Source organism: Podarcis cretensis (assembly GCF_951804945.1).
Source record: "Podarcis cretensis genome assembly, chromosome: 12".
Lineage (NCBI taxonomy): Eukaryota > Metazoa > Chordata > Lepidosauria > Squamata > Lacertidae > Podarcis > Podarcis cretensis.
This window is the reverse complement of record NC_137181.1, coordinates 7,704,179-7,731,423: the sequence shown is the minus strand read 5'-3', so window position 1 is coordinate 7,731,423 and position 27,245 is coordinate 7,704,179. Positions and strand designations below refer to the sequence as shown.

Below are 27,245 nucleotides of genomic sequence, written 5' to 3'. Positions count from 1 at the left end.
CAAGAGTTTCAGAAATGGGACCTCCCTATGTCAAAATGTTGGAGATCAAACCTGGAACCTTCTCACAAATGAGGTGCTCAGTGCTGAGCTATGTCCATTCCCCATTCTCAATTCACAGTTGTCATAGTGCCCTCAATTAGGGATGGATATATTGGTCCATTTCACTTTGTCTTCATTTCTCTTTTTACATAATTCTTGAATTCAGTCCTCTACATCTCCGCGGTAATTGTTGCATTAAAAAAACATTCTCGTGAAAATTTGTCAGACTCATAGTGCAAATTTCTCCTTAGTATCACATTTTTTGTATGCGTTTTTGGCTGATGTACCAATTCCTGCAGGCAATGTTTCAGAAGAAAATGCATTTTATGTTATTTTTATAATAGATGTATTTTAATGTACATATTAAATGCATCTTCCCTAATATGTCCATTTTTGTATACATGGTTTGTGCACAAAACTGCATTGCAAAATTCAGAGAAGTGCAGATTTTGAAGAATAGCTGCGTCTTGGTTGGATGAATTTATCTTTAAATTGCAAGCGTACCTGAATAACACCTCCCCTTATCACTTCCATTAATTTAGCCTCTGGGGACCCTGGTTCCCCCCCATTTTAAAATTTCAGCATTTAAATTTCTGAGACTGAATGAAAACTTGGAACGTCTCCCTGTAATCATTTTGTGAAAATCTAGCAGTAAAAAAATAAATAAATCACCCAGTATTCTGTCTGTAAATCCTGCTCAAGATCCATATCATTGTTATGATCACTGGTGCTCCTGAAACAAGGGGGGGGGAGCAGATTAAATAACAGTCATAGGTTAAAATAAAATAGAATAGAATAAAATCAAGATATAAAACCACATAAAAGATAAAAAACCATGATAAAAAGATAAACAACAAGCCAATAGACCCTCCCCTCAAAAAAAACAACCACATTTTAAAAGGGCATAGGATGTAGCTCAAGTCAGGCAAAGGGATGGTTGAAAAGGAACGCTTTCGCCTAAAGGTGTATAATGAAGGCGCAAGGCAAATTTCCCTGGGGACAGCATTCCACAAATGGGGAGCCACTAAAAAAAAGGCCCCTTCTCATGTTGCCACCCTCTGGATCTCTCGTGGAGGAGGCACATGAAGACGGACCTCAGAGGATGAACTCAGGGTCCAGGTAGGTTTATATGGAAAGAGGCGGTCCTTGAGGTCTTGCGGTCCTGAGCCATTTAAATGTGGAGAGGGAGTTCCCTGCACTCCAACTTGAACTCCTTGGAGTAAAAGGTGGACCATACTATACAGTGGTACCTCAGGTTAAGTACTTAATTCGTTCCGGAGGTCCGTTCTTAACCTGAAACTGTTCTTAAACTGAAGCAGCATTTTAGCTAATGGGGCCTCCTGCTGCTGCTGCTGCGCCACCGCTGCACGATTTCTGTTCTCATCCTGAAGCAAAGTTCTTAACCCAAGGTAATATTTCTGGGTTAGAGGAGTCTGTAACCTGAAGCGTATGAGACCTGAGGTACCACTGTAATCAACCCATCATACCCTTGCCATTTATTTCACAAAAAATGAAAAGAGGATCTGTTTGATTCCATTTTCATTTGTCAAGAAATGAAAGCACACCTTAATCACAGGGCTGGATCAACATACCCACTAAAACTCATCCAGTGAATCAACTATGCTTTGATTAAGTGGGTGACAGCCCTAATACAGGCCTGGTAAATGAAATCGTGGACAGGAGTCAAAATATGGGCAGTAGAAGGGAAAGGATTATGATTGTAAAAGAGGAAATATGTATCAGATTAAAGTATGCTATCTAACGTGGTAGAAAAAAAGGGTTGGAATAAAAACACCATAGAGGTAAGGGTGAGAAGTCAAATTGCTAGGGGAAATAATTACTGAAGTTGATTTGTTTCTGAAAATTCTGAGACACACCAACGCAATTGGATGCAGAGAAGACATCTCCAAGCAATTCAAACAAGTGTCCCAAACCCGTAGGCAAGGATAAGGTGTTTGTTTGCTTAACACAGTGGCATGCAATGTAGTTCTCCCTCTAGAAGATTGGACTTCAATTCCCATCAGCACTGGCATGGCCAATGGAGGTTGATGGAAATCATAGTCCAACAAAATCTGGAGTTCATCACCCTTGGCTTGATGCAAAAACACCAAATGTGCTTGCAGATCTTAGCAGGGGGTGGAAGGAAGAATTTGGAATCCAGTTTGGTTGGGTGAGAGGGAATGTCAATAATAATAATAATAATAATAATAATAATAATAATAATAATTTATATCCTGCCCATCCGGCTGGGTTTCCCCAGCCACTCTGGGCAGCTCCCAACAGAATATTAAAAACATGATAAAACATCAAACATTAAAAACTTCCTTAAACAGGGCAGCCTTCAGATGTCATCTGAAAGTCAGATAGTTATTTATTTCCTTGACATCTGATGGGAGGGCATTCTACAAGACAGGCACCACTACCAAGAAGGCCCTCTGCCTGGTTCCCTGAAACTTCGCTTCTCACAGTGAGGGATCTGCCAGAAGGCCCTCAAAGCTGGACCTCAGCGTCTGGGCAGAACGATGGGGGTAGAGATGTTCCTTCAGGTATACTGGGCCGAGGCCGTTTAGGGCTTTAAAGGTCAGCACCAACACTTTGAACTGTGCTTGGAAACATACTGGGAGCCAACATAGGTCTTTCTGAACCGGTGTTACATGGTTTCAGCGGCCACTCCCAGTGCCCAGTCTAGCTGCCGCATTCTGGATTAGTTGTAGTTTCTGGGTCACCTTCAAAGGTAGCCCCACGTAGAGCGCATTGCAGTAGTCCAAGCGGGAGATAACCAGAGCAGGCACCACTCTGGCAAGACAGTTTGTGGGCAGGTAGGGTCTCAGCCTGCATACCAGACAAAGCTGGGAGACAGCTGCCCTGGACACAGAGGTCCAAGCCGTCTACTAACCCCAGCCAATCAGGATGAAACTCCATGCGTACTGTTTGTCCGACACAAAGGTCAGCATCAGTAGGGTTTGCAGATACATGCCCTCGACCAGCAACCAGAAGAAGTTGGCTAGGATGCTGAACTGGAAGAAAGCCACCGCAGACTTGCATGCCACCTACAGGACAAAACAAGGTTCATTTCAGACAAGGAGGTTCTTTCACCAGGTGAGGTTTTCCGCAGAACAACATTCAGCTGAGGTCTGTGACCTTTTCCTTTTCCTGGCAGGGATGATGATCATTATAAAATAATAGAATTGGAGAGTTGGCAGGGATCTCAAGGGTCATCTGCAGTGCTGGATTTACGTATAAGCTAAACAAGCTATAGCTTAGCGCCCCACTCTTTTGGCGGCCCCCAAAAAATTAAAAGGAAAAAAACCTGGATGCACATTTCCAAAATATGAGATAAAAAATAAATAAAATGAAACCTCCATACAGCAACAGTGTTTTGTGTTGTGTAGGCTCCTATGATGTAAGTCATGGGCCCTGCCTGCTAGCCTGCTCCCTAAAATATCACTGCTTTCCTCATTTCTATATATAGGGTGCCTACATTCTGCATGGACTGGTTGTAACAATTACTGTTATAAAATGCATATTCTGTTATGTGCAAATGGCTTTAGATACCTATTAGGTCCATAAGTTAATATATAGCATATATTCAACACAAAAACAGCGACAATTTGTTGTTGACAAAGGACAGCTGGATATATAAAGGGCCCCATTACCTTCAGTAGCTTAGGGCCGCATCAAACCTAAATCCGGCCCTCGTCATCTGAATCACAGCTAAAGAATCCCTGGTGGTTGACCATCCAATCTCTGTTTGAAAACCTCCAAGGAAGGAGAATCGACCACCTTCCACTGTCCAACAGCTCATACAATGGGAAATTTCTTCCTAATACTCGGGCAAAAGTTGATGATCGATTGGTGGTGGTGAGTATTTTCCTAGTTAATCACTCACAAAAGAGTCTCTAAACAACTCACCAAAAAAATTAAGAGCACAAAGGCAGGGCAAAAACACATTGCATTCAAACCATTACAATGGGTCTTAAATAGACTCAGCAAAACCTCAGCAGCTGAAAAATGGCCACAGGCTGTCGGTGATGGCACCAGATGGACTTCCCTGCGGAGAGCATCCCAGCCAAAGCTGGTAAAGGTTGGTAAGTGAAGCTTTTGGCTGACGGAAATAACTTTTCCGCTCTTGAGAAAGTGGTGGACTGGTTTTGCTTGGGACCAGTACTCTGCTCATGCTTCCGGTCTGTACATCCCCCCCCCTCCTTTTTTTCAGAAAGGGCAGTGGAGTCTCCATGGTACTCTCACCTCACAAAGCAAACTGAGTTTGCCCCCAAGACGTCTTACCCACTAGGGAAATCAGGAAGCATGAAATGGCCATGTTGAATAAGGTCAAAGCCATCCTTTCCCTCTCATGAAAGCAAAACAGAAGCCATGTCTGAGAAACCTCGTAGCCCAGTCATTCTGCAAACACTAAGCTTTTGTTTCAGGTAGGTAACTGTTGGTCTGACACAGTTGAAATATTAAACAATTGTCCAGGAGCACCTTAGAGACCAACTAAGTTTGTTCTTGGTATAAGCTTTCGTGTGCTTATGGTATCTGAAGAAGTGTGCATGCACATGAAAGCTTACACCAGGAACAAACAGATCCTGAAGCTGAGGCTCCAATACTTTGGCCACCTCATGAGAAGAGAAGACTCCCTGGAGAAAACCCTGATGTTGGGAAAGATGGAGGGCACAAGGAGAAGGGGACGACAGAGGACGAGATGGTTGGACAGTGTTCTTGAAGCTACCAGCATGAGTTTGACCAAACTGTGGGAGGCAGTGGAAGACAGGAGTGCCTGGCCTGCTCTGGTCCATGGGGTGACGAAGAGTTGGACACGACTAAACAACAACACGTATATAAAGTATACACACACACACACACACACACACACACACACACACACACAGCTTTAGTGTAAAATATTATTTTCAAAAGTGGGTCAAATGCATACCGTTGACATCAGGCAGTGGTCCATGCTGTCGTCGGAGAACAAAATGGTGTCTTTGGTGAAAACGGCAGCTGCCCTCAGGACGAAGGAGACAAACAGATGCATGTGGATATAATTCCGTGTGCAGTGGAATTTCCTGGAAGGGGGCAGGAAAGCAGATTGTCAGTTTTGCAGGCTGATATGACCTCGCTGAATTGAGCTGAATTCTGCTTTCAGGGCACCTAAATGGTGGCTTTGGCTGCAGGAATGATAGGAAGGGCCACCAACTTGGGTATTTTTAAAAGAGTTAGGGGAGGGAGATTATGTCAATTTCTTTTCTTTTCTTTTCTTTTCTTTTTTAACATAACTTTATTGAAATTCATAAATAATGTACTGTGGTACCTCAGGTTAAGTACTTAATTCATTCCGGAGGTCCGTACTTAACCTGAAACTGTTCTTAACCTGAAGCACCACTTTAGCTAATGGGGCCTCCCACTGCCACCGCCTCGCCAGAGCACGATTTCTGTTCTCATCCTGAAGCAAAGTTCTTAACCTGAAGCACTATTTCTGGGTTAGTGGAGTCTGTAACCTGAAGCGTATGTAACCTGAAGCGTATGTAACCCGAGGTACCACTGTACATAATATACACACTCTTAATTCGACAAAAATGAAAACAACCATGTACTAATACTCTTCTTTGGATTCACAAAAAAATTAAACTTAGTTTAAATTTATACAATCTCTTTTTTCCTGTCTTTTTACTAACATAAAACAGACTTCCTATCATTTCCCGATGTATACTTTCTTTCTAGTGTTGAATGTACTTAACATTATTACCTTACTCTTTCTGTATTTTCTAATACCTTCTTACAGCAATTTGCACTCATTACCTTATTTCTTAACAATTATTTTGTTTAAAGTAATTTAAAGAAATTCTGTCAATTTCAGCTCCGCTCAGTTTCTAATTTTTCCAACTTTACGGTCCCTTCTCCACATTTCCACATCCGCTGGCGATTTATTTCTTTAAAAGACCTCATGAAGAATCACCAGCATTTTATTTTGAACTTCTCCTAATCCACACATGTGCAAAGCGATCCCCCCAATGCAGTGCATTTTTGTATGTTGTTTCAACCAGCATTTAAACAATGTTACTTACCTGTTGCCTCGTGTTTTCCAGTGCTTTAAAGCACTGTGTCTTTATTCTCCCCCTGGATCTTTCCCCAGGAAAAACCACTCTTTAAAAGCTGAAGCACAACCAACATCAATTCGATTTCCCCACGGATTGCCATTTGCTCTGACTCAGCACTAAAGAGTGGATTTTCCTGGGGAAAGCTCTGGAGCAAAAAGAAAGAATGTGAGTGAGTGAGCACTCAGATATGGAGCTTGAAAGTGCAGAGGGAAGTTAAATGTCGATAAGCCCTTATATGCACACTTGATCCCTAGAATCTGCACCCATTACTTGGCTGGAGGACTGCAATGCAAAATTCAAAGAAGTGCCAATTTAGATGGCTGTGTTTAAGTTCTCATGGAGTTTTCGAAGGTAAAATTTAGATAAGTTCACTTTTGAATCTTAATATCAGGGTCATGGGTTTTCGCCCCACCTTGAGCAAAAAAAAAAATCCTGCATTGCAGAGCATGGACTAGATGGCCCTTGGGGTGCCTTTTAAATCTACAATTGTATGATTCCATGAATGTGAATTAAATTTCTCCTCCATCTCCGTGTGGCACTTAGACTACATTCAGTCTTTATTTATCATTCATCTTGATTATCTTGTGGGCCGTTTACATGCTGTCCTGTTCATTGTTCAATAATAATAATAATAATAATAATAATAATAATAATAATAATAATAATTTATTATTTATACCCCGCCCATCTGGCTGGGTTTCCCCAGCCACTCTGGGCAGCTTCCAACAGTACACTAAAATACAATAACCTATTAAACATTAAAAGCTTCCCTAAATAGGGCTGCCTTCAGGTGTCTTCTAAAAGTTTGGTAGCTATTTTTCTCTTTGACATCTGGTGAGAGGGCGTTCCACAGGGCAGGTGCCACTACCAAGAAGGCCCTCTGCCTGGTTCCCTGTAACTTGGTTTCTCGTAGCGAGGGAACCGCCAGAAGGCCCTTGGCGCTGGACCTCAGTGTCTGGGCAAAATGATGGAGGTGGAGACGCTCCTTCAGGTATACTGGACCGAGGCTGTTTAGGGCTTTAAAGGTCAGCACCAACACTTTGAATTGTACTCAGAAACGTACTGGGAGCCAGTGTAGGTCTTTCAAGACCGGTGTTATATGGTCTCGGCGGCCAGTACCAGTCACCAGTCTAGCTGCTGCATTCTGGATTAGTTGTAGTTTCCGAGTCACCTTCAAAGGTAGCCCCACGTAGAGCGCATTGCAGTAGTTGCAGCAGGAGATAACTAGAGCATGCACCACTCTGGCAAGACAGTCTGCGGGCAGGTAGGGTCTCATCCTGCATACCATCACTTCCCTAACCTCAAAGGAGTTTCTATTTTTAAAGTAGTTTTGTTACACAAGGGTGACTGAGCTCTTTAATCCACTTTAAATGTGAAAAACTAATTTTCCAGTACACGTTTGAATTCCACCTGCAAAATTGTGGCAGTCTGGAAGTGCCCAGGGTTGTGATGGAGTCCAGCGGAGCTATTCTGCTCCCCATCAAAGTCTGGCAAAGCCTATGTGATGCAGCTAAGCTATAGGCCTTAGAAGCACATGGCTTGAGGAAAACTCAAACGTATCATGGGATATATATATGTTAAGAAGAAGAGGGAAAACAGTTAAGTTCAAATCCCAGGGGAGGATGAGATAAGTGTAGAGCTGGGTGCTGTCTCTGAAAGGCACGTTCAGCATTTACCGGAAGAAGGTGAAGATGAGCAGCGCTGTAATGAGCGAAGCCAGAGAAGTTGCATAGCCTGCGGTGTAGATGTGCCAGAATGTTGAATAGTATGATTTCTGTGGAGGGAAAGAGAACATTAAGAAATGAAGGGACATGAGGAGGACACGTCTTTCAGAGTTAAAACCCCGTTTCCCTTGGCAACCATGGAGGAGGAGGACATTGTGTGGAGGACAGAAGAAGAAGAAGTGGCATGAGCCAGGAGTTGGCTTCACCTGCTGAACAGCAGCCTTCTGCAGAGTGACTCCACCTGCTGGTGATCAGCCTTCTTGCTCCTGAGGAGAACCAGCTGGCTCCAGCTTTCTTAAGCTGAGTTTCCAACCTCAGTCTGTTGCTGGAAACAACATTTGTTGTTCCTCAACTAGAGCCAGGGCCTTCTCGGCCGCGGCTCCAATCTGGTGGAACGCTCTGTCACAAGAGACTAGGGCCCTGCGGGACTTGACATCTTTCTGCAGGGCCTTCAAGACAGAGCTGTTCCACCAGGCCTTTGGTCAGGGCGCAGCCTGACCCCCCTCCTCTGGCAATCTGCACAGAATTTTGCTTAATGGTTGCCATCAATTTGATTTTAATTAATTTTTATAATGAAATGTTTTTAGAATCGTTGGATTATTTTGATTGTTGTTAGCCGCCCTGAGCCCAGTTTCGGCTGGGGAGGGCGGGATATAAATAAAATTTATTATTATTATTTATTATTGTGACCTTAGACCCTCAGCTTTCTTGACCACTAGATCATCTGACTACATGAACTGAGATACTCCTGACCTTAGGACTGGACTGAACCTTGTATACAGACTCTGCCTCCAGGCAATGCCCCCCTGAGATTTAGCTGGCTTCTCCCACCATTGAGCTCTGTTGTGACTGAGCAGCACAGGATTATGAGAAGAAGACCTTCCCTTCCACGTTTGATGCACATTTGCTTGTTTTCATGCATCTAGGCTAAGGATGACCAACTTCTGCATTTGATAGTTTCTCTTCTGTTGAAGGCTAACTTTGGCGTGGGCATTTGACCAAGGGCCAAAAAGACCCATTACTAATCTGATCCCAATGATGCTTTGGACCACCAGCTGATGCCACCAGCTGATGCCATCTTCAGAACTGCAGCACCCTAGCGATTGTTGTCCCCACCAGTCACTTACTTCACCTCACTCTCCCAAAGTCATCCAAGGAAGCTGATCGGTGGAAGATTCAGGGCACTTAATGGGGAAACAATGGCCACACGCTCTTGGCCACCTGCCAGCCACGTTGCTCTGCTTTCTAGGCGAACAGGGCAAGGGCAAAGTGATGGAGAGGGCAGGCGCGGTGCAAATGCGCTGGCAGGAAAGACACCAGCATGTCTAGTTTTGGTTCAGGTGTCCAAACGGGAGAATATTAGGTGCAGTTTTAGAAGCTTGACTGACCTGATCTTCTGGTCCCTTTGTAAAACTCTCTTCAAACCCGCAGGCGACTGGATATGGGGGGAATGGCTCCGACCAGTAAAGGCCTGGAGTGCAATTTCTGTGCAGGAACCCTGTGAAAAAAATATCACAGTGAAGCTCTAATGTTAACACATCCTATCCTAGTACAATGTTGCCAGTAAATTGAGGTGGTAGTATCTGGAGAACCTAAAACACTAATGGGCATGATAGCTGGTAGCTGAAAAGAGAGGCAGGCACTTCATTTCATAAAATTTATACAACTACTTGATTGTAAAAAAGCAAAGCAAAACTCAAAGGACACCAGCTTACTAGGGGAGAGACTAGCTGGCCCGAGCCTTGCTGCTCCACAGCGCCCCCTTGCAAGGTGGGAACGGGAACTGCAAACAGTCAGCCCATAAGGTATCAGGTGACCTGGGCAGCCAATAGGGGGCTTGTTAGCCTTATATAATAATCCCTAGGCTTGACTCCCTAGTCTGAGCAACTCATCTGTGACAGAAGATGCTCAGCAAGCACCCCTCACTTGCCTGTTTTGAAACTTGACGGCCATCTTTTCTGAGGCCACCTCCTCAACCTCTAGTTCAGGCATCTCCAACCTGCAGCCCTCCAGATGTTTTGGCCTACAACTCCCATGATCCCTAGCTGACAGGATCAGTAGTCAGGGATGATGGGAATTGTAGTCCAAAACATCTGGAGGGCCGAAGGTTGGGGATGCCTGCTCTAGTTCCTAGTATCCTTGTCCATCTGCTCTGGAACCTGAAAACACCACCTAGATATGGAGAAACACATCATAAAATTTGAGGAAGTGCAAACGTCACAGGATAGCTGGATTTCAGACCACATCGGGATTTGCAAATTAGCTAGGTTCCCTTGAAGGTGGGAACCAAACTGAATTTGTCTCCAGTCTTCACCGCCACTGTATTTAAACTACACCATTTCCCTCTTGGATAAAAACTCTAAGAAAGAACGGGGGAAATTTATAATTTATTTAGGAGACCACTGTAAGCAGATGAAAGCATCAGCAGAATTCTAATCTCACTTGTAATGTAACAAATACTACGGACAATATGGATAGATATAAAATACAGATTATGATATAATATGCAGTTGAAAACATTGACATTAGGGGGGAGGTCTCAAGATTCTGGGAAATCTCTGTGTACAGAAATGTATTTGGTTTTGTTATAAATCTATACTGGAAAAACCAAATAAAAATGAGGTTTTTTTTAAAAAAAAAAACCACACCATTTCCCTCTCTGACCCACAAGAGCTGTGACAGACAAAGGAGGGAGATTTTTTTTTTTTTTAAAAAAAAAATAGGGTCTTGCCATGTATGCTGGTGATTTCTTCAAAAAATCCGGGGCAGGCAAGCGTCACTGTCTCTCCAAAAGCAGCTTTGGGCCAGCAACTTAATCCATCCCAAACGCCTGAACACCCTAAGGAGAAAACTCAGTGTCAGATTGAAGACTCCTACTATCCAGAATGATGAATAATGGCTTTAAAAGGTCCAGCAGAATAAAAGCCCGCTGGACCAAGTCAATGGCTCATCTGTTCCAGCAGGGGCCACCCAAGTTACTGCTGCATCTTGGGGAATATTTACATAGGATTCGGCTCTCGCCTGTTACCTCTAAAATCTGGTAAGAGAGTTTCGTTTTCCCCCAAGCATCGACTCTCATCTTTCATAAGCTGTTGGAATATTCTGCATTCTGGATGGATGGAAGCCACCTGCGATGAAAAGGGGGGGGGGAGAGAGAAAGAGAGAAACTATATTTCTTATTTTCTTGCCTCCTCCCCCTTTTTATTATCTTTATTGCATTTTTAAAAATTACAGAGGAAGCATAAGTTAAACATTACATCCAAATATTTAAAAAGACAAAAGACAAAAAAGGAAAAAGGAAAAATATAAAAAGGAAAGGAAAGGGAAAAGAAAGAAAAACGATGAATAATAAAAAAATGAAAAAGAATTAGTCAAGTACACAAGTTTGTTCAAAGGATACCAACAGTAATTTGAATATTCTATACGCCAGGTTCTCAGAAATAAATACATTCATAATCCTTCTTTTCTTTCTTTCTTTCTTTGCAGTCACTTTCTTTCTGTTCCAGAAAACTAGTTTGAATCCCTTCTTTATTAGTTGACTTCCCTCTATCTCTTTGCAGCCTCAACATTTCTCTTAAGTGACAAATATTCTATATTCATTTATTAAAATCAGTTTTTTTCATTATATCTGTGAGATTAATTGAAACACAACCAAGTATTGTTTTTGGAACCATATTTTGCCAGGCAGTTTTTAAAGCAATATCATTTACTTTTTACCTTGTCGCCTGAGTGTATTTCTTATTTTCATTGAACAACCTGCTTTTATTGATAATGTTAATGCTTTATATCATAAACTGCTAAGTAGTTTTTAGTTCCTTGGGGTGGAAACCAAGCGTTATATAAATTTTGTTGTTGTATTTCTTATTTTCATTGAACTAAATTTATATACCGCTTGATTTATTTATTTTTAAAAAAGATGATTGAAATCAAAGCTTCTGAAAAGAGAGAAAACACATGCAGTGTCTGTGTGTCTCGATAGACCGGCCTTAGCAAAACTGTTTTAGGCCAGTGCAGAAAAGAATACAGCAAAGTTTCCTGCCTGGTCTCAAGAGGGTATGCTAGTGTTACTAAACCAGTGGCTGAGGGCTCTTTCCAACAAAAGGACTAAGCTTCTTCTTGCACAATCTTCCCAAGGGTCATGTGATGCCAAGGGGCAGGTCCAGACTCAAAGGTGGGTGTGACCAAAGCAAAAAGTAGGAGGAGCTTTTGTTGTTGTTGTTTAGTTGATTAGTCATGTCCGACTCTTCGTGACCCCATGGACCAGAACACGCCAGGCACCCCTGTCTTCCACTGCCTCCTGCAGTTTGGTCAAACTCATCCTGGTAGCTTCGAGAACACTGTCCAACCATCTCGTCCTCTGTGGTCCCCTTCTCCTTGTGCCCTCCATCTTTCCCAACATCAGGGTCTTTTCCAGGGAGTCTTCTCTTCTCATGAGGTGGCCAAAGTATTGGAGCCTCAGCTTTAAATTCGGTCCTTCCAGTGAGCACTCAGGGCTGATTTCCTTCAGAATGGATAGGTTTGATCTTCTTGCAGTCCATGGGACTCTCAAGAGTCTCCTCCAGCACCATAATTCAAAAGCATCCATTCTTTGGCAATCAGCCTTCTTTATGGTCCAGCTCTCACTTCCATACATCACTACTGGGAAAACCATAGCTTTAACTATACGGACCTTTGTTGGCAAGGTGATGTCTCTGCTTTTTGAGACGTTGTCTAGGTTTGTCATCGCTTTTCTTTGAAGAAACGGGCGTCTTTTAATTTCGTGACTGCTGTCACCATCTGTCGTGATTACGGAGCCCAAGAAAGTAAAATCTCTCACTGCCTCCATTTCTTCCCCTTCTATTTGCCAGGAGGTGATGGGACCAGTGGCCATGATCTTGGTTTTTTTTATGTTGAGCTTCAGACCATATTTTGCGCTCTCCTCTTTCACCCTCATTAAAAGGTTATTTAATTCCTCCTCACTTTCTGCCATCAAGGTTGTGTCATCTGCATATCTGAGGTTGTTGATATTTCTTCCAGCAATTTTAATTGGGATTCATCCAGCCCAGCCTTTTGCATGATGAATTCTGCATATAAGTTAAATAAGCAGGGCGACAATATACAGCCTTGTCGTACTCCTTTCCCAATTTTGAACCAATCAGTTGTTCCATAACCAGTTCTAACTGTAGCTTCTTGTCCCACATAGAGATTTCTCAGGAGACAGATGAGGTGATCAGGCACTCCCATTTCTTTAAGAACTTGCCATAGTTTGCTGTGGTCAACACAGTCAAAGGCTTTTGCATAGTCAATGAAGCAGAAGTAGATGTTTTTCCGGAACTCTCTAGCTTTCTCCATAATCCAGCTCATGTTTGCAATTTGGTCTCTGGTTCCTCCGCCCCTTCAAAATCCAGCTTGCACTTCTGGGAGTTCTCGGTCCACATACTGCTTAAGCCTGCCTTTCAGAATTTTAAGCATAACCTTGCTAGCGTGTGAAATGAGTGCAATTGTGCGGTAGTTGGAGCATTCTTTGGCACTGCCCTTCTTTGGGATGCAGACTGATCTTCTCCAATCCTCTGGCCACTGCTGAGTTTTCCAAACTTGCTGGCATATTGAGTGTAGCACCTTAACAGCATCATCTTTTAAAATTTTAAATAATTCAGCTGGAATACCATCACTTCCACTGGCCTTGTTATTAGCAGTGCTTTCTAAGGCCCATTTGACTTCACTCTCCAGGATAACATCAGTAAATTCCACCCCCAGGGAGGGGGGCTTCTGGGTGGGGGTTGGGTCCATCAAATTTGAGATAGTGAAGAATTTACAGCACATCTAACCTGGACCCTAACACAAAAAAGAAAAATGCAAGGAGCTACCCAGACCAAAATAGAATTGTTTTTATTCCATTTTAGACCAGGAGCAGATAAATTTCTTCTTTCCCTTAGTGTGTGTGTGGAGGGGGAGGGATATTAAGTTACACCCCCCCCCAAAAAATAGCACCTCTCTTTACTGAAAAAAATAAATGGAAAGAAGCACTTGTTAATGGCCATCGTCATGCTATCAATGGAAGCCTCTGAAAATAAATAAAGTAAAATAAAACCAGACGGCGCAGGGTTTTCGCGTCGGGCCAAACGAATACCGACTTCCAACAACGGTAGCAAAAAAATTATTACTCTGAGAAGGGCAATGCAATTTGCATTTCAAAAGAACCTATTCAGAGCTTGGGCTGGAATATAATTGTATTCTCCCCCACCTTCTCCTTTGACTGTTTCAGATGCTTTTCAAGAACTGTAATCATGTGAAATTGTTTGCTGTTGGGATACTTTTATGCTGGCGTTTCGAGGAGCCAGAGATAGAATTAAGATGCAACAGTTCCATTCCCCCTGCACCCCCCCCTTTTTAATATAGAATCCTCTTTCTGAGATCACAAGGAACTTCTTAAATTCAAAGGAGAAATGAATGGGAAATGAGGTTGTCAGATCCTTGGCCTGACCTTAATCAAGGGTCCCCATTTGGGGGGGGGCACTTGGTTGCAGAAACTCAGCCCCAGTGCCCCCTGCCTTATTAAAAGCACTTTTCAGAATAGCAGAACAGAAGATAATATCACAATTAAATTCAAAACAGCCACAAATAATGGCACATTTATTCAGAACTCAATTAAAACTATTCAGTTTGATTAATTCAACCAAACTGATGAACTTGATGCAGTGATACCAATTTTTTCCCCAAAATCTGGCCGTCGTTTACACCTCCAGTGCATACCGTCCAATATTTCTCAGATGAAAATAGGGATATTCTATTCTACATCAGGAAGTTTCTTTCCTTGTTTGATCTCCCACACACATAAATGCCATATACACAATTATATTGGTCACCTTTAGCCAACTGTAACCTCTCCACCTCACCTACCTCACAAGGTTGTTGTAAATAAAAAAACCCCGCAAGGGAATGATCGTGAACACCTTCAACAGATAAATGGAAGGATATAAAATTTGAGCTGCAAGCTGCCTTGAGTCCCTGTCAGCGAAAGACAGTGAGAATGATCAGGAACATAAAGGTAAAGGTAAAGGTACCCCTGCCCGTACGGGCCAGTCTTGACAGACTCTGGGGTTGTGCGCCCATCTCACTTAAGAGGCCAGGGGCCAGCGCTGTCCGGAGACACTTCCGGGTCACGTGGCCAGCGTGACATCGCTGCTCTGGCGAGCCAGAGCCGCACACGGAAACGCCGTTTATCTTCCCGCTGGTAAGCGGTCCCTATTTATCTACTTGCACCCGGAGGTGCTTTCGAACTGCTAGGTTGGCAGGCGCTGGGACCGAGCAGCGGGAGCGCACCCCGCCGCAGGGATTCGAACCGCCGACCTTTCGATCGGCAAGTCCTAGGCGCTGAGGCTTTAACCCACAGCGCCACCTGCGTCCCTGTGGATCAGGAACATACCTGAGAATAAATCCTACTGAATTCAGTGGGACTTAGTTCTGGGTAAAGTTGCTTAGGATTGCAGTGTAAGCCTGCCAAGTTTTTGCCCAGTTTCCTGGGAGTAAGCTCTACTGAATACATGGGATCTACTTCTGAGTAGACATGAAAAGGTTTGCAGTGTAAGGATCCATTTACAATAAAGGAATAAACAACCCATCGCAAAGTATTGGAAGACACAAGATCTACCCACTCGGGAAGAATGGCAGATGAAGGTGATGGAGTACATGGAACTGGCTGAGATGACTGGCAGAATCCGGGACCAAGGAGAAGAGTCGGTGGAAGAAGATTGGAAAAAATTGGAAGATTCTTCAAAAATATTGCAAAATTAAGGATTGTTAGAAAGATGTTGGGAAAAGAAAATTACGTGGTTTTAGTAGAAATGACATAAAGGATTAAGTAAAAATGAGTTGGTGAAAGAGAGAATATAAAATTATAGTATATGAAGACAAATTATTAATATAAAAACAAGGTTGGAAGGATTTGCTGAAATAACAATTTGAATTAGGATACAAAAATGGGAGGTGTGAGGAGGTCAAGGAAATAAGTAAAGGAAAGAAAGCTATGTAAAGCTTTGATTTGTTCTTTTTTTAAATTGATTGCATTTTCTCTGTCTTTTTTATTTTTCTTTTATCTCTTTTTTGTTTTTGTAACCTTTAAAATTTTGAATAAATATTATTTTTAAAAAAAATACAATAAAGGAATAAACACTCCACGCATTTCCTAAAAAATAATAAGAGATGGCTGCGGAAGGACTGCAGTTAAAGAATATAAAGTGTATTGCTTTATAATTTTTCTTCAAAATTATAAGAAGGGCTTCGCATGCCAGTTCCACCATTCATTTGGTGAATTTTATTTTCAGTATAAAGAGAAGTCGGTTTTTCCACCCACACCACTTGTAATTGTTCTCTGAGGTGTGGAGGGGAGGAAAAAGGAAGAACAGGACATTCAGGGATCAAATCAGAAACCAGAATAGCTTCTGTAATTCTGGGAAAATTGGGACCTTTGGAGGGTCCCTGCTGCCCCCTAGGCAGTGCCAGATTTATGTATAAACTAAACAAGCTATAGTTTAAGGCCCCACTCTCTTGGAGGCCCCCCAAAAAATTAAAGGAAAAGAAACCTGGATGTACATTTCCAAAGATAAAAACCAAAGAAAATAAAACCTCCATACAGCAACAGTGTTTTGTGTTGTGTAGGCTCCTATGATGTAAGTCATGGGCCCTGCCTGCTAGCCTGCTCCCTAAAATATCACTGCTTTGCTCATTTCTATATATAGGGTGCCTACATTCTGCATGGACTGGTTGTAACAATTACTGTTATAAAATGCATATTCTGTTATGTGCAAATGGCTTTAGATACCTATTAGGTCCATAAATTAATATATAGCATATATTCAACACAAAAACAGCGACAATTTGTTGTTGACAAAGGACAGCTGGACATATAAAGGGCCCCATTACCTTCAGTAGCTTAGGGCCTCATCAAACCTAAATCTGGCCCTGCCCTTAGGGAATCCCACAAATTAACCGGGTCTGAGAAAGGGAGATGTTGTAACCGACCAGGTTCATTCCTCTCAGCTCCCCAATTACAGTAAGAACAAGGGTTCGTATCCCCACTCTGATATGAAGCTCACTGAGTTAGCTTGGGCCACTCACTGTCTCTCAGCCTAACCTACCTCACAGGGTTGTTGTGAAAAAGCCACTTCCGGGACCTGGCAAGGAGGTGGGGTTGCGGGCATCACGCCCACCCCACGTGCGCGGGGGCTGGTTTGCAGCCCCCGCGAGAGCAGGGGAATCCCGGCCGCGTCGTCCGCCCAGTCAGCCAATCGGGTGGCTAGGGGGGGCGTGGCCTGCCCTATTTAGGACCGGCGCGTCCGGGGCTTGCCCTCTTTTGCTGGCCAGCCCTCACGTTTTCCCACCCTCCCTCCCGTTAGGTAGGCTTCTGACTTTGCTATTGACTTCGGTCTGTCGCCGCAAGGGGCATGGTAGGAATTTTTCCCAATTGGCGATTTTCAGCCATTTGGTTTTTCACCTACCTGGCAGCAACTTGTCACAACTCTTTGGCATTGGCGGTAGGCATTGGTAAGTAGTGGTTAGGCATTGGTAAGGAGGGGTTAAGAGGATGTGAGGGGGGGAGGAAACGCCATCACCTCCCCCCAAAGAGCGAAGGGTGGTCTGATAAAGGACTCTGGGGGGCGTGGCCCTGTCCGAAGCCTACGGAGGTGTGGGCCTAAGGCACGCCCCCGAGCGGTGACCCGGGGAGCTCCTAGTTGACGTGCCTCAGCAGGACTCCCCCTTTATGGTGTTAACCCTTCCCGGTCTTCAGCAAATGGGCTGCAGCCGGATAGTCGATAGGACCAATGCCTAAGCCAATGCCTCTCATTCCTGAAATCAATAAAGTTGTGGCCTAATTCGCCCATTTAACCTTAATTCTGGTGTCCTGTGTCTTTATTTATCCATGGTGGGGGGCGGGAACTCGCCACGCAATAAAGTGTAGAGGGTAGAACCTTGAGTTCCTTGGAATAAAAGGTGAAATATAAATGTAAGAAATAACTATTGGGGATTGTTCTAAGGCTGACCAGAATGTTAGCTTTAAAGAACTTTTATCTTGAAACTGGGGGACCAAGTTTTTGCCCAAACTGCTATCACATTTTCCCTTTTTCCCCACTGCTGTCACTCCTCGGTTCGTGGTCCTGGCTGTGCCCAAATTCGACTTGGTTCCAAATTCATGTTCTATTCTGCGGTTCTGCATTCATCAAGGGAAATCTCACACTGAAATGGTTAATTCACCTGGGTCTCCCCTGCTGGATGAGAGAGATTCTTCTTACAGGACTATAATATACATATTCAGTATTCATTGCCTTGATCTTTCATCATTACGTTAATTGCGCCTGGCAAATCAGTTTTAAATAACCAGGAATTAAAATAAAGTAGAACATCTAATTAACACCAATGCCGAAAATATCGACCTTGCTCTGAGATCCATGAGGGCTGAATTACTGGAGTTGGAGATCAAAGTCCTGACTGTTAAATATATCTCACTTCTTAAAGCTGAGCTTTAATAATAGACGACGGCTCATATCAATATGTAAATGTGTTCTGCACAAGAGCACTGGCCCTGAATTTCACCCAAAGCAAAATGTTGAGATGGTTTAGGAAGGCAAGCAAAATAAGAAAAGGGGTGAAAAAGAAATTTGTGGATGTTTGTGTATGTCTTACACCTCCAACTGATGTTTGATGCTTCTTCACCTAGCGCATCGCTAAAGCATGAAACTCACAGGTTAATGCAATAACAGCAGCAAGAATATTATTGGCCCAAAAATGGAAGCAAGAAGAATTACTGACGATTGAAGAATGGAGGATGAAGTTAATGGACTATGCAGAACTAGATAAACTAACAGGAAGGATTCAAAACCGGTGGGATCAGAAATTTAATGGAGTAAATTTACAGAATATTTGAAAAGTATTTGTGAAGATCAGATGACGTTTGTAGGTTTGCAAGAAGTTTTGTGAGGAGTATTATTGGAAGTATTGCAAAAATGGAGAAGGGGAAGGATGATTTGTTAAGAGATGTAAAGGCAATATAAAGTTAAGAAATGCATAAGAAGTGGTTAAAACGGTGGATCATCAGAGATGCTGATGGAAGTCTAAAAGATTGTATAAGTGATAAGTTTCATGGTACATTTATAATTTATATGTTAAAATCAATAAAAATTATTAAAAAAAATAAAAAAAGAAACTCACAGGTTAAAGCTTACTGGGAAATGATATATAATGAATTGATAAGGATGTTCAAAATAACTTTTATATATTTTTTTAAAAAACCAGAAGCTTTTCTTTTGGGAATTATAGGGACAGAACTACCTAAATTGTATAGAAATTTATTTATGTATGCTACTACAGCAGCAAGAGAGTTACTTGCCCCAAAATGGAAAAAAGCGGAAGTCCCAGAAAAGGAAGAATAGATACAAAAACTTATGGAATATGCAGAAATGGCAAAACTTACCGGAATAATAAGAAATCAAGATAACAAACTTTTTATAAAAGAATGGGAATGGTTTATTGAATATTTACAGACAAATTATAAGCAGATAAAAACATTAGCAGGATTATTGTAATGACCTGAAGTTTTAGAAGAGTATATATTTGCTGCAGATAATAAAATGAGCAAATTAAATGAATTTGGATAGGATATGCAAAAAAATTAATTTAAGGAGCCGCAGAAAGAGGGGGAAGGAAGTCATATTTGGAAATGTTGAATTGATTGTGAAACTAATGAAATGTATTAATGTGAAAAGTATAAATAAAAAATAAAAAATAATCCATGGAACTCACTAACACAATAACTAGTGATAGCTGCTAACATGGAGAGCTTGAAAAGGAGGTAAGGCAAATTCGTGGAGGATAATAACAGGAATGGCTGCTAGGGTGGATGGTACTGCTTCCCAGACCAGATGCAATAGGTCCATTAATAGCAGCCTTGGAGAAACAGTAACCAAGAGATGGCTTTTGTGGGCTTTTCTGGTTCACCTCACCACTGTGGGCCACAGAAGGTTGCCTAGATAAGCCTTTGGTGTGATCCAGGAAGGTTCTTAGGTATTTTAAGTAAAATTCTGTGGTTGATTTGAGCCTGGTGCTCATGAGACACACCTAAGCGATGCCAAGGGTAGCAAAAGGAATTTTGATAAATTTAGTTGGACATGTCAAGAAGATGCCACATACTCTCATATTGTATATTGCCCAGCAAGACTACAATAAATACCAGCAGAATTTTGAAAGGGATGTGTAATGGTTATAAGGGGTTACTTGTGCGTAAGTTGCCGTTACTTTCGGCTAGATTGCCTGGCTAACCATGCCTCGGCTGACAGCCCACCACTCCGTGGCCGTTCAGTCGCTTGCAGAATCCGTCAGTGGGTGTTTCTTGAACCTCTTCCAGTTGTTTGACGCCAAGTCTCCGCCTACTCTCCCTGCGCGGAACTCTTCTGCGCAAGGAAGGAGTGGGCAGAGGTGTGCCCGTGCTCTCTCCACTAGTTTCGGGCGAAGAGTCTTGCAGACCCCTCTCCGAATCCTCCATCTCCCTCCCTTCTCTGCTGGTGTTGCGCTGAATTCCTTCCCCTCTGCTGGTCCCCTCTCCTGCATCACTCAGGAGCCTTGCCTCCACCTCTCGCTCCAATGTCAGTTCCCTGACAAGATGTTTGTGAATTTCTCAAGGTTTATGAAGCTAGCTTGTTTTAACAAACCATGGTTAAGTTTAATGAAAGTTTAGGGTTCAGGCATGACAGTAAACTGTGGCTACGGATAGGGAGAAATTTCACGCAGTTCTCATTTCAAAGCGATCCTACCTAGTTTGCACTTTACAGAGCAATGTGTGAGTTGAGACACAGCCATCCTACAAAATTCACACTTCTCTGAATTTTGCAATGCAGATCTGCGCTGAAGGAATATGTGCAAACATGCTGGAGGACCGCATCATAAAAGTCAGAGGAGTGCGGATTCTGAAGGCGAACTGCATTTTTTATTTGTGTACATGGAAACCAAGCCTGATGACGAACGGTTGAAGGAGTTGAATATGTTTAGTTTGAAAAAGAGGAGACTGAGAGGAGATATGATAACTATCTTCAAATGTCTAAAGATCTGTCCCATGGAAGATGGAGCAAGCTTGTTTTCTCCTGTTCCAGAGGGTAGGACCCAAACCAACGGCTCCAAGTTGCAAGAAAGGAGATTCCAACTAAACATGCAGAAAAACATTTTGACAGTTAGAGCTGTTCAACAGTGGAACGGTCTCCCACGGGGAGGTTGAGGACTCTCCCTCTGAGGTGTGTCTTGCCCCTCATTTTATGTTCCTTCTGATGCCAAGTAAAAACCAATTTTTTCAAAAAATCAGACTTGAAAGTTGACAGCGATGAAATCCTTTCCATGTTTTAACTCTGCTAATTATGAGAATTGTTTCAATATGTTTGTTCTTCCTGCATTGCTGGGATGAGGTAATGGCCTGGGACTGGGGCTCGGACTCAGAACCAGAGGAGACTCAGTCTGCACCGGATCCTTTGCCTCAGGCATCACCTGAACCAAGTCTGGGGCCTGATCCTGAAGAGTCCCAGTCTGCACAGGTTCCCCTGCAACAAACACCAGCTGGGCCGAGTCAGGGGCCTGAGCCTGCCCTGGCTCCAGATGCGGGGATGACATCATTGCCTCCAGCTGGGCCATCACTTACAGCTGCTCCACTACTGGTTGGGTCAGGGGAGGCTGAGGCGGCCCCTAGGTCTAGTAACCCACTGATGTCTCCTGAGCTGCAGACACTGAGGTCTCAGAGAAGGAGAGATCTGAGTACTCGGAGGAGGAGTGCTCGCCTTTGGGCGAGACAGGGAGGTAAGTTGCTGGGAATCAGGACCGGCCGTTACCCTGACAAAGAAAAAGGGCTGTCAAACCCTGCCCCAGGTTGCGGGAGCAACATTGCTGTATGCCAGATCCTGCCTGTGATCCTGTACCTGTCCTTGCCTGGTTTCCTCCCTCGGGTCCTGCCTTGGCCCTGTCGGACTGACTCCTATCGGAACCTTCAGATTCTGGACCGATCCTGGACCGCGTTTCATGGGTTACCCCCGGGCCGAGCACATACATGACCCTTCCAGTTCTACAATTCTATGATGGTAAAGGTAAAGGGACCCCTGACCATGAGGTCCAGTTGTGGCCGACTCTGGGGTTGCGGCGCTCATCTCGCTTTATTGGCCAAGGGAGCCAGCTTACAGCTTCTGCGTCATGTGGCCAGCAGGACTAAGCAGTGCACGGAAACGCCATTTACCTTCCCTCCGGAGTGGTACCTATTTATCTACTTGCACTTTGATGTGCTTTTGAACTGCTAGGTTGGCAGGAGCAGGGACCGAGAAACGGGAACTCACCCCATTGCGGGGATTCGAACCGCCAACCTTCTGATCGGCAAGTCCTAGGCTCCGTGGTTTAATCCACAGCGCCACCCACGTCCCTAAATTCTTTGATGAGGTGTTAATTAATTTATTCTGATGCGCATCGTCCTGTGACTACATTGCAGTCAGTCAATAAATCTGCACCCCACCCCCTCACTCTAATAAATATCTCTATTTCTTCCCATGTGAACATGGGCCCCTGGCCCTCTTAGGCTGTGGAGGTGACCCCGAGATGTTCTTCTCATTTTCTCCCACGCTAGTCATGATGCTTTTTCGATCTCCTCTTGCCACCCCCAACCGCCCCCTGGCTGGGTGGAGCAGAGAGGAAACTTCACTTTTGTACCTAACGCTTCCACGTCAGGTTTCTGACATGTTCCGTGACTCTTTTTGTCATTCCAATTAAAAGTTAATAGCTGTCAAAAGTGCTTCACGTGTTCAAAGGCATTAAGAGTAATGATAATTACTAGGTGCGCTCGTCAGGCATTCAGATGCAACCACCCATGCAGGCAGAAATTGCTCAGGCAGACAAAGGAAACCGAGAGAGAGAGAGAGAGAGAGAGAGAGAGAGAGAGAGAGAGAGAGAGGCAATGGCTGGGGGCTGCCATGCGAGAGGAGTGGGTTTCATAGGTTTGGCAGCACGCAGGGACCAGTCTGGACCTACAAATTGGCTAGGCTGAAGGATCGGTCCCACAAATCAGATCAGGATGTCTGTGTCGGTGCACAGTCCTATAACAGGGGCTTAGACCAACCCTGCAAAGTAGGCAAGGCTGAATGATTGGTCCCACAAAGTTAGGTCAGAGGGAGTGGGAGTGTCTGCGCCCCGGCCTTTAATTTTTTCCCACAACAGCCCTGCTGTTAGGTGGGTTAGGCTGAATTATTGTTGATTTGGCCAAAGTCACATGCTTTGATGTACAGTGATACCTTGGTTCTCAAACGCCTTGGTAATCAAACAACTTGGAACCCAAACACTGCAAACCCGGTGTTATGCTTCCAATTTGAGTACAACACTTCCGTTTTGAGTATTATGCAGAGGTCCATCTGTTTTTGCTATTTATTTTGAGTTTTTGTGACTGTGTGGAGCCCAGTTCAGCTACTGATTGATTGACTGATTGTGTGACTGCAGCACATTGCTGATTGCTTTCATTTCATGGATCAATGGTCTCGTTAAATAGCAAAATTCATGTTAAATTGCTGCTTGGGGTTGTTTTTAAAAGTCTGGAACGGATTAATCTGTTTTGCATTATTTTGCATGGGAAAGCGCGCCTTGGTTTTGGAATGCTTTGGTTTTGGAACGGACTTCTGGAATGGGTTGAGTTTGAGAACCAAGGTACCACTGTATGTAAGTATTTGTATGGGGGTAGATGGGAGGGTTGCCTATTCTGGGGGGCTGCCCTTCCCCTTTTGTTGCCCATATTTTATTTGCTTTTTTTGAGGGGTGTATGTGCTTTGCCTATTTGGGGGAGGAGATCGAGGGCAGCACCCATTTTTCTGTTGTGAAATGAGTATGCCTTTGTCTCCCTGACAGTTTCCTTTAGGTTTCCAGATGTACTTCCAGGCCTTAAAAAATACAGGGCCTTCAGAAATGGATTCTGACTGGCTGCCAAACTGCTGTGCTGTGGATTTTTTACCTCAGTCAGGGGTTGAGCAATCAGGCTCCTGTGAATGCTATTTTCCAGATTTTCATGTCTAGATTTCTTATTTTAACTCTCCTTCCTTGTATTAATTTATGGTATCGTGTGTGTTCGTGTGTGTGTGTGTGTGTTCAGAAACGTCTCGCCCTTTTCTGAGAAGACGGGAATTGAATTTGAGCCAAAAACCTGTTTTTCCCGAAACGCAAATGTCACAACGTTCCGCTTACAAACACCCAAGAAATCTGTTCAAACTCCTTCTTAAGGAGGCTGAAGTGAAAAAAACAAAAACCTGTCATCACTGCTAGCGTGGGTACAAACGCCCCACTCCCCTTGCTTATCTAGCCATAACTGAAACAATATTTTGATTTAAAACTCTCCCATTTTTGCCATGCATTCAAGGAAACTACTACTTGGACTCAAGAAAGCTTAAAAGAAGAAGGATGAATTAGGCTCTACTGTTATCAGAAGAGAGAAAAATAGGAATGAGGTCGCCATTGATCCCTAAAGGAATGTGAGTGCAGAAAGCAATCGTGATGTGGAAGTTTCCTGAATTCAAGCAAGTTCACTAGCAGCACTTCTAAGTACAGAAGAGCCTGTGGAGCTCAGGGAACAAGAAAAATCAATAATAATAATAATAATAATAATAATAATAATAATAATAATAATTTATTATTCATAGCCCAACCATCTGGCTGAGTGAACCAGATCTGCATTTAGTAATTTAGTTTAAACTCTGGAACTCACTCCCAAAAGAGGCAGCGATGGCCACCGAGTTGGGTGCCTTTGAAAGAGGATTTCACAAATTCACGAAGGAAGAAAAAGCGATTGATGACTAGGCCCTGCCTCCACGCTTTCCTCCTGAATCCCAGTTGCTGGAAACTACAAGAAGGGAGACAGCTCTTGCGCTCGAATCCTGACCACAGGTTTCCCACAGGCATTTGGTTGGCCACTGTGAGAAACAGAGTGTTGGTCTGATCCCATTGGTCTGAGCCCTAAGGGGGTTGTGGACCCTCCTTCCTTGCAGGGTTTTAAGCAGACATTAGATGACCATCCATCATGGATGCTTTAGTTGAGATTGAAGGGGATTGGGACTTGATCAGTGTTTCACAAACTTGGGTCTGCAATTGTTTCTGGACTACAGCTCCCATCATCCCTAGCTAGCAAAACCAGTGGTCAGGGATAATGGGAAATGTAGTCCAAAAACAGCTGGAGACCCAAGTTTAGAAACACTGGGCTAGATGAACCCCAGGGTCCCGCCCAATTCTACAATTCTGCGATTCTTGCGTTAGATATTCATATAGTTTCCGAGCACAATTCAAAGTGTTGGTGCTGACCTTTAACGCCCTAAACAGCCTCGGTCCAGTATACCTGAAGGAATATCTCCAATCTCCACCCCAAAGTCCAGCCCAGACACCGAGGTCCAGCGCCGAGGGCCTTCTGGTGGTTCCCTCATTGCGAGAAGCTAAGTTACAGGGAACCAGGCAGAGGGCCTTCTTGGTAGTGGCACCCACCCTGTGGAACACCCTCCCACCAGATGTCAAAAAGAAGAACAACTACCAGACTTTTAGAAGACATGAAGGCAGCCCTGTTTAGGGAAGCTTTTAATGTTTAACAGACCACTGTATTTTAATACTTTGTTGGAAGTCACCCAGAGTGGCTGGGGAGACCCAGCCAGATGGGCAGGGTATAAATAATAATAATAATAGTTCTGAATATCCATTTTTAAACCCATCCTGAAAGATGAGACTCCATTACTAATATTTGTCTTCTTTGCATTTCTGCCTCTCTCTTCTCTCCCTTCTGCTTTCTCCATTCTCTTCTCTCCCCCATTTCTCCTTCTGTTAAAATTCCCAGTAAAAAGAAACGTCTGTGGTGGTGACCCCCATCATTGGGGTTTGGCCTGCCAGGTGCTCCTTGAGCCATCAGACGAAGGCAAACACTGTCTCCACAGCAGAGGTTCAGCAGCAGCAACAATTATTTAAGCCATAATTGAGAGTGGAAGTGGCTAAGCATCTGATAACCTCAGCTGCTGGCACAACACACATAGACATGCCCTGTTGTGTCCTTGCTCCCTGTATGAATTCACCTGAGAATAATTGCCAGCTTCTCATGCCAGAGACATCAGACATCAAAAAAGCAGAGACATCACCTTGCCAACAAAGGTCCGTATAGTTAAAGCTATGGTTTTCCCAGTAGTGATGTATGGAAGTGAGAGCTGGACCATAAAGAAGGCTGATTGCCAAAGAATGGATGCTTTTGAATTATGGTGCTGGAGGAGACTCTTGAGAGTCCCATGGACTGCAAGAAGATCAAACCTCTCCATTCTGAAGGAAATCAGCCCTGAGTGCTCACTGGAAGGACAGATCCTGAAGCTGAGGCTCCAGTACTTTGGCCACCTCATGAGAAGAGAAGACTCCCTGGAAAAGACCCTGATGTTGGGAAAGATGGAGGGCACAAGGAGAAGGGGACGACAGAGGATGAGATGGTTGGACAGTGTTCTCAAAGCTACCAGCATGAGTTTGACGAAACTGCGGGAAGCAGTGGAGGACAGGAGTGCCTGGCATGCTCTGGTCCATGGGGTCACGAAGAGTAGTCGGACACGACTAAATGACTAAACAACAACAACATGCCACACTCCCGGTTCCTAAGATCACACCTCTATGGTCCTCGCTAACCGGTGACCTCAACCCACTTCTGTCTGTTCCACTCTCAAAACTGCAATGAAAGAACAGTAATCTGACTATTTAACTCTTCTTAAACCGCCTCAATGGAGCACTGCAGGACGCCCAGGGGCTTTTAAGGGCTCCTCATGGACCCCTAAAGAAGGAATAAGCTGACACTTTGCGAAGGCACAAACCAGCTTCTCCCAAAGAGGAGCAGGCTGCCTAAGGATTTCGCTCCCTGGAAAGGCAAAGAATGGATTCACTTACCAAGGGGAAGAACAGCGAGCAGAAAGTTAGCAGCATCTTCAGTCGCAGCAGGAGACTCTGTCCCTGCCGGCACACGGCTGACGATCCACACCAATCAAGCACCGCCTCTTAAGATACACCTTCTCAGCTCAGCTTTCAAAGAGCAATTCTCCCTGCAGGCTCCAGTCCTCACAGGTAAGCAAAAACACCATCTTCATTAGCATCTTACCAGCAGTAGTAGAAAGACAGGAATAATGACTATTATTGCTATTGCTATCACTGTAATGTTCTTTAAAAAAAAGAAAAAGAAAAAGAAATCTTATTTATTGATTTCTCAAGAAAAAAACTGTACAGACCGTAAATTGCTTTCTCCATTGACTTCCCTTCCACACTGAATACCCTTAAATGCTGTATATTTTACATATAATATAATATTCAATACATCCTCTCTAATGTATTTATCTTAATACAGTGGTACCTC

General features: G+C 43.7%; 1 protein-coding gene across 1 annotated transcript in view; it reads right to left on the bottom strand.

The window, feature by feature from the left end:
* LOC307199210 (vasoactive intestinal polypeptide receptor 1-like) overlaps positions 1–26,942 on the bottom strand; it is a 36,373-nt gene extending 9,431 nt beyond the window's left edge. Inside the window, exons 1-8 of the mRNA XM_079946962.1 lie at positions 26,786–26,942; positions 10,893–10,992; positions 10,596–10,703; positions 9,253–9,362; positions 7,817–7,914; positions 4,976–5,108; positions 2,936–3,089; positions 712–772 (exon numbers count right to left, since the gene is read on the bottom strand). Of these exons, the coding sequence (XP_079803088.1) occupies positions 712–772; positions 2,936–3,089; positions 4,976–5,108; positions 7,817–7,914; positions 9,253–9,362; positions 10,596–10,703; positions 10,893–10,992; positions 26,786–26,821 (800 nt within the window). The 5' untranslated portion in view covers positions 26,822–26,942. The remainder of the gene's footprint in view (positions 1–711; positions 773–2,935; positions 3,090–4,975; positions 5,109–7,816; positions 7,915–9,252; positions 9,363–10,595; positions 10,704–10,892; positions 10,993–26,785) is intronic.
* Positions 26,943–27,245: the final 303 nt, after the last annotated feature.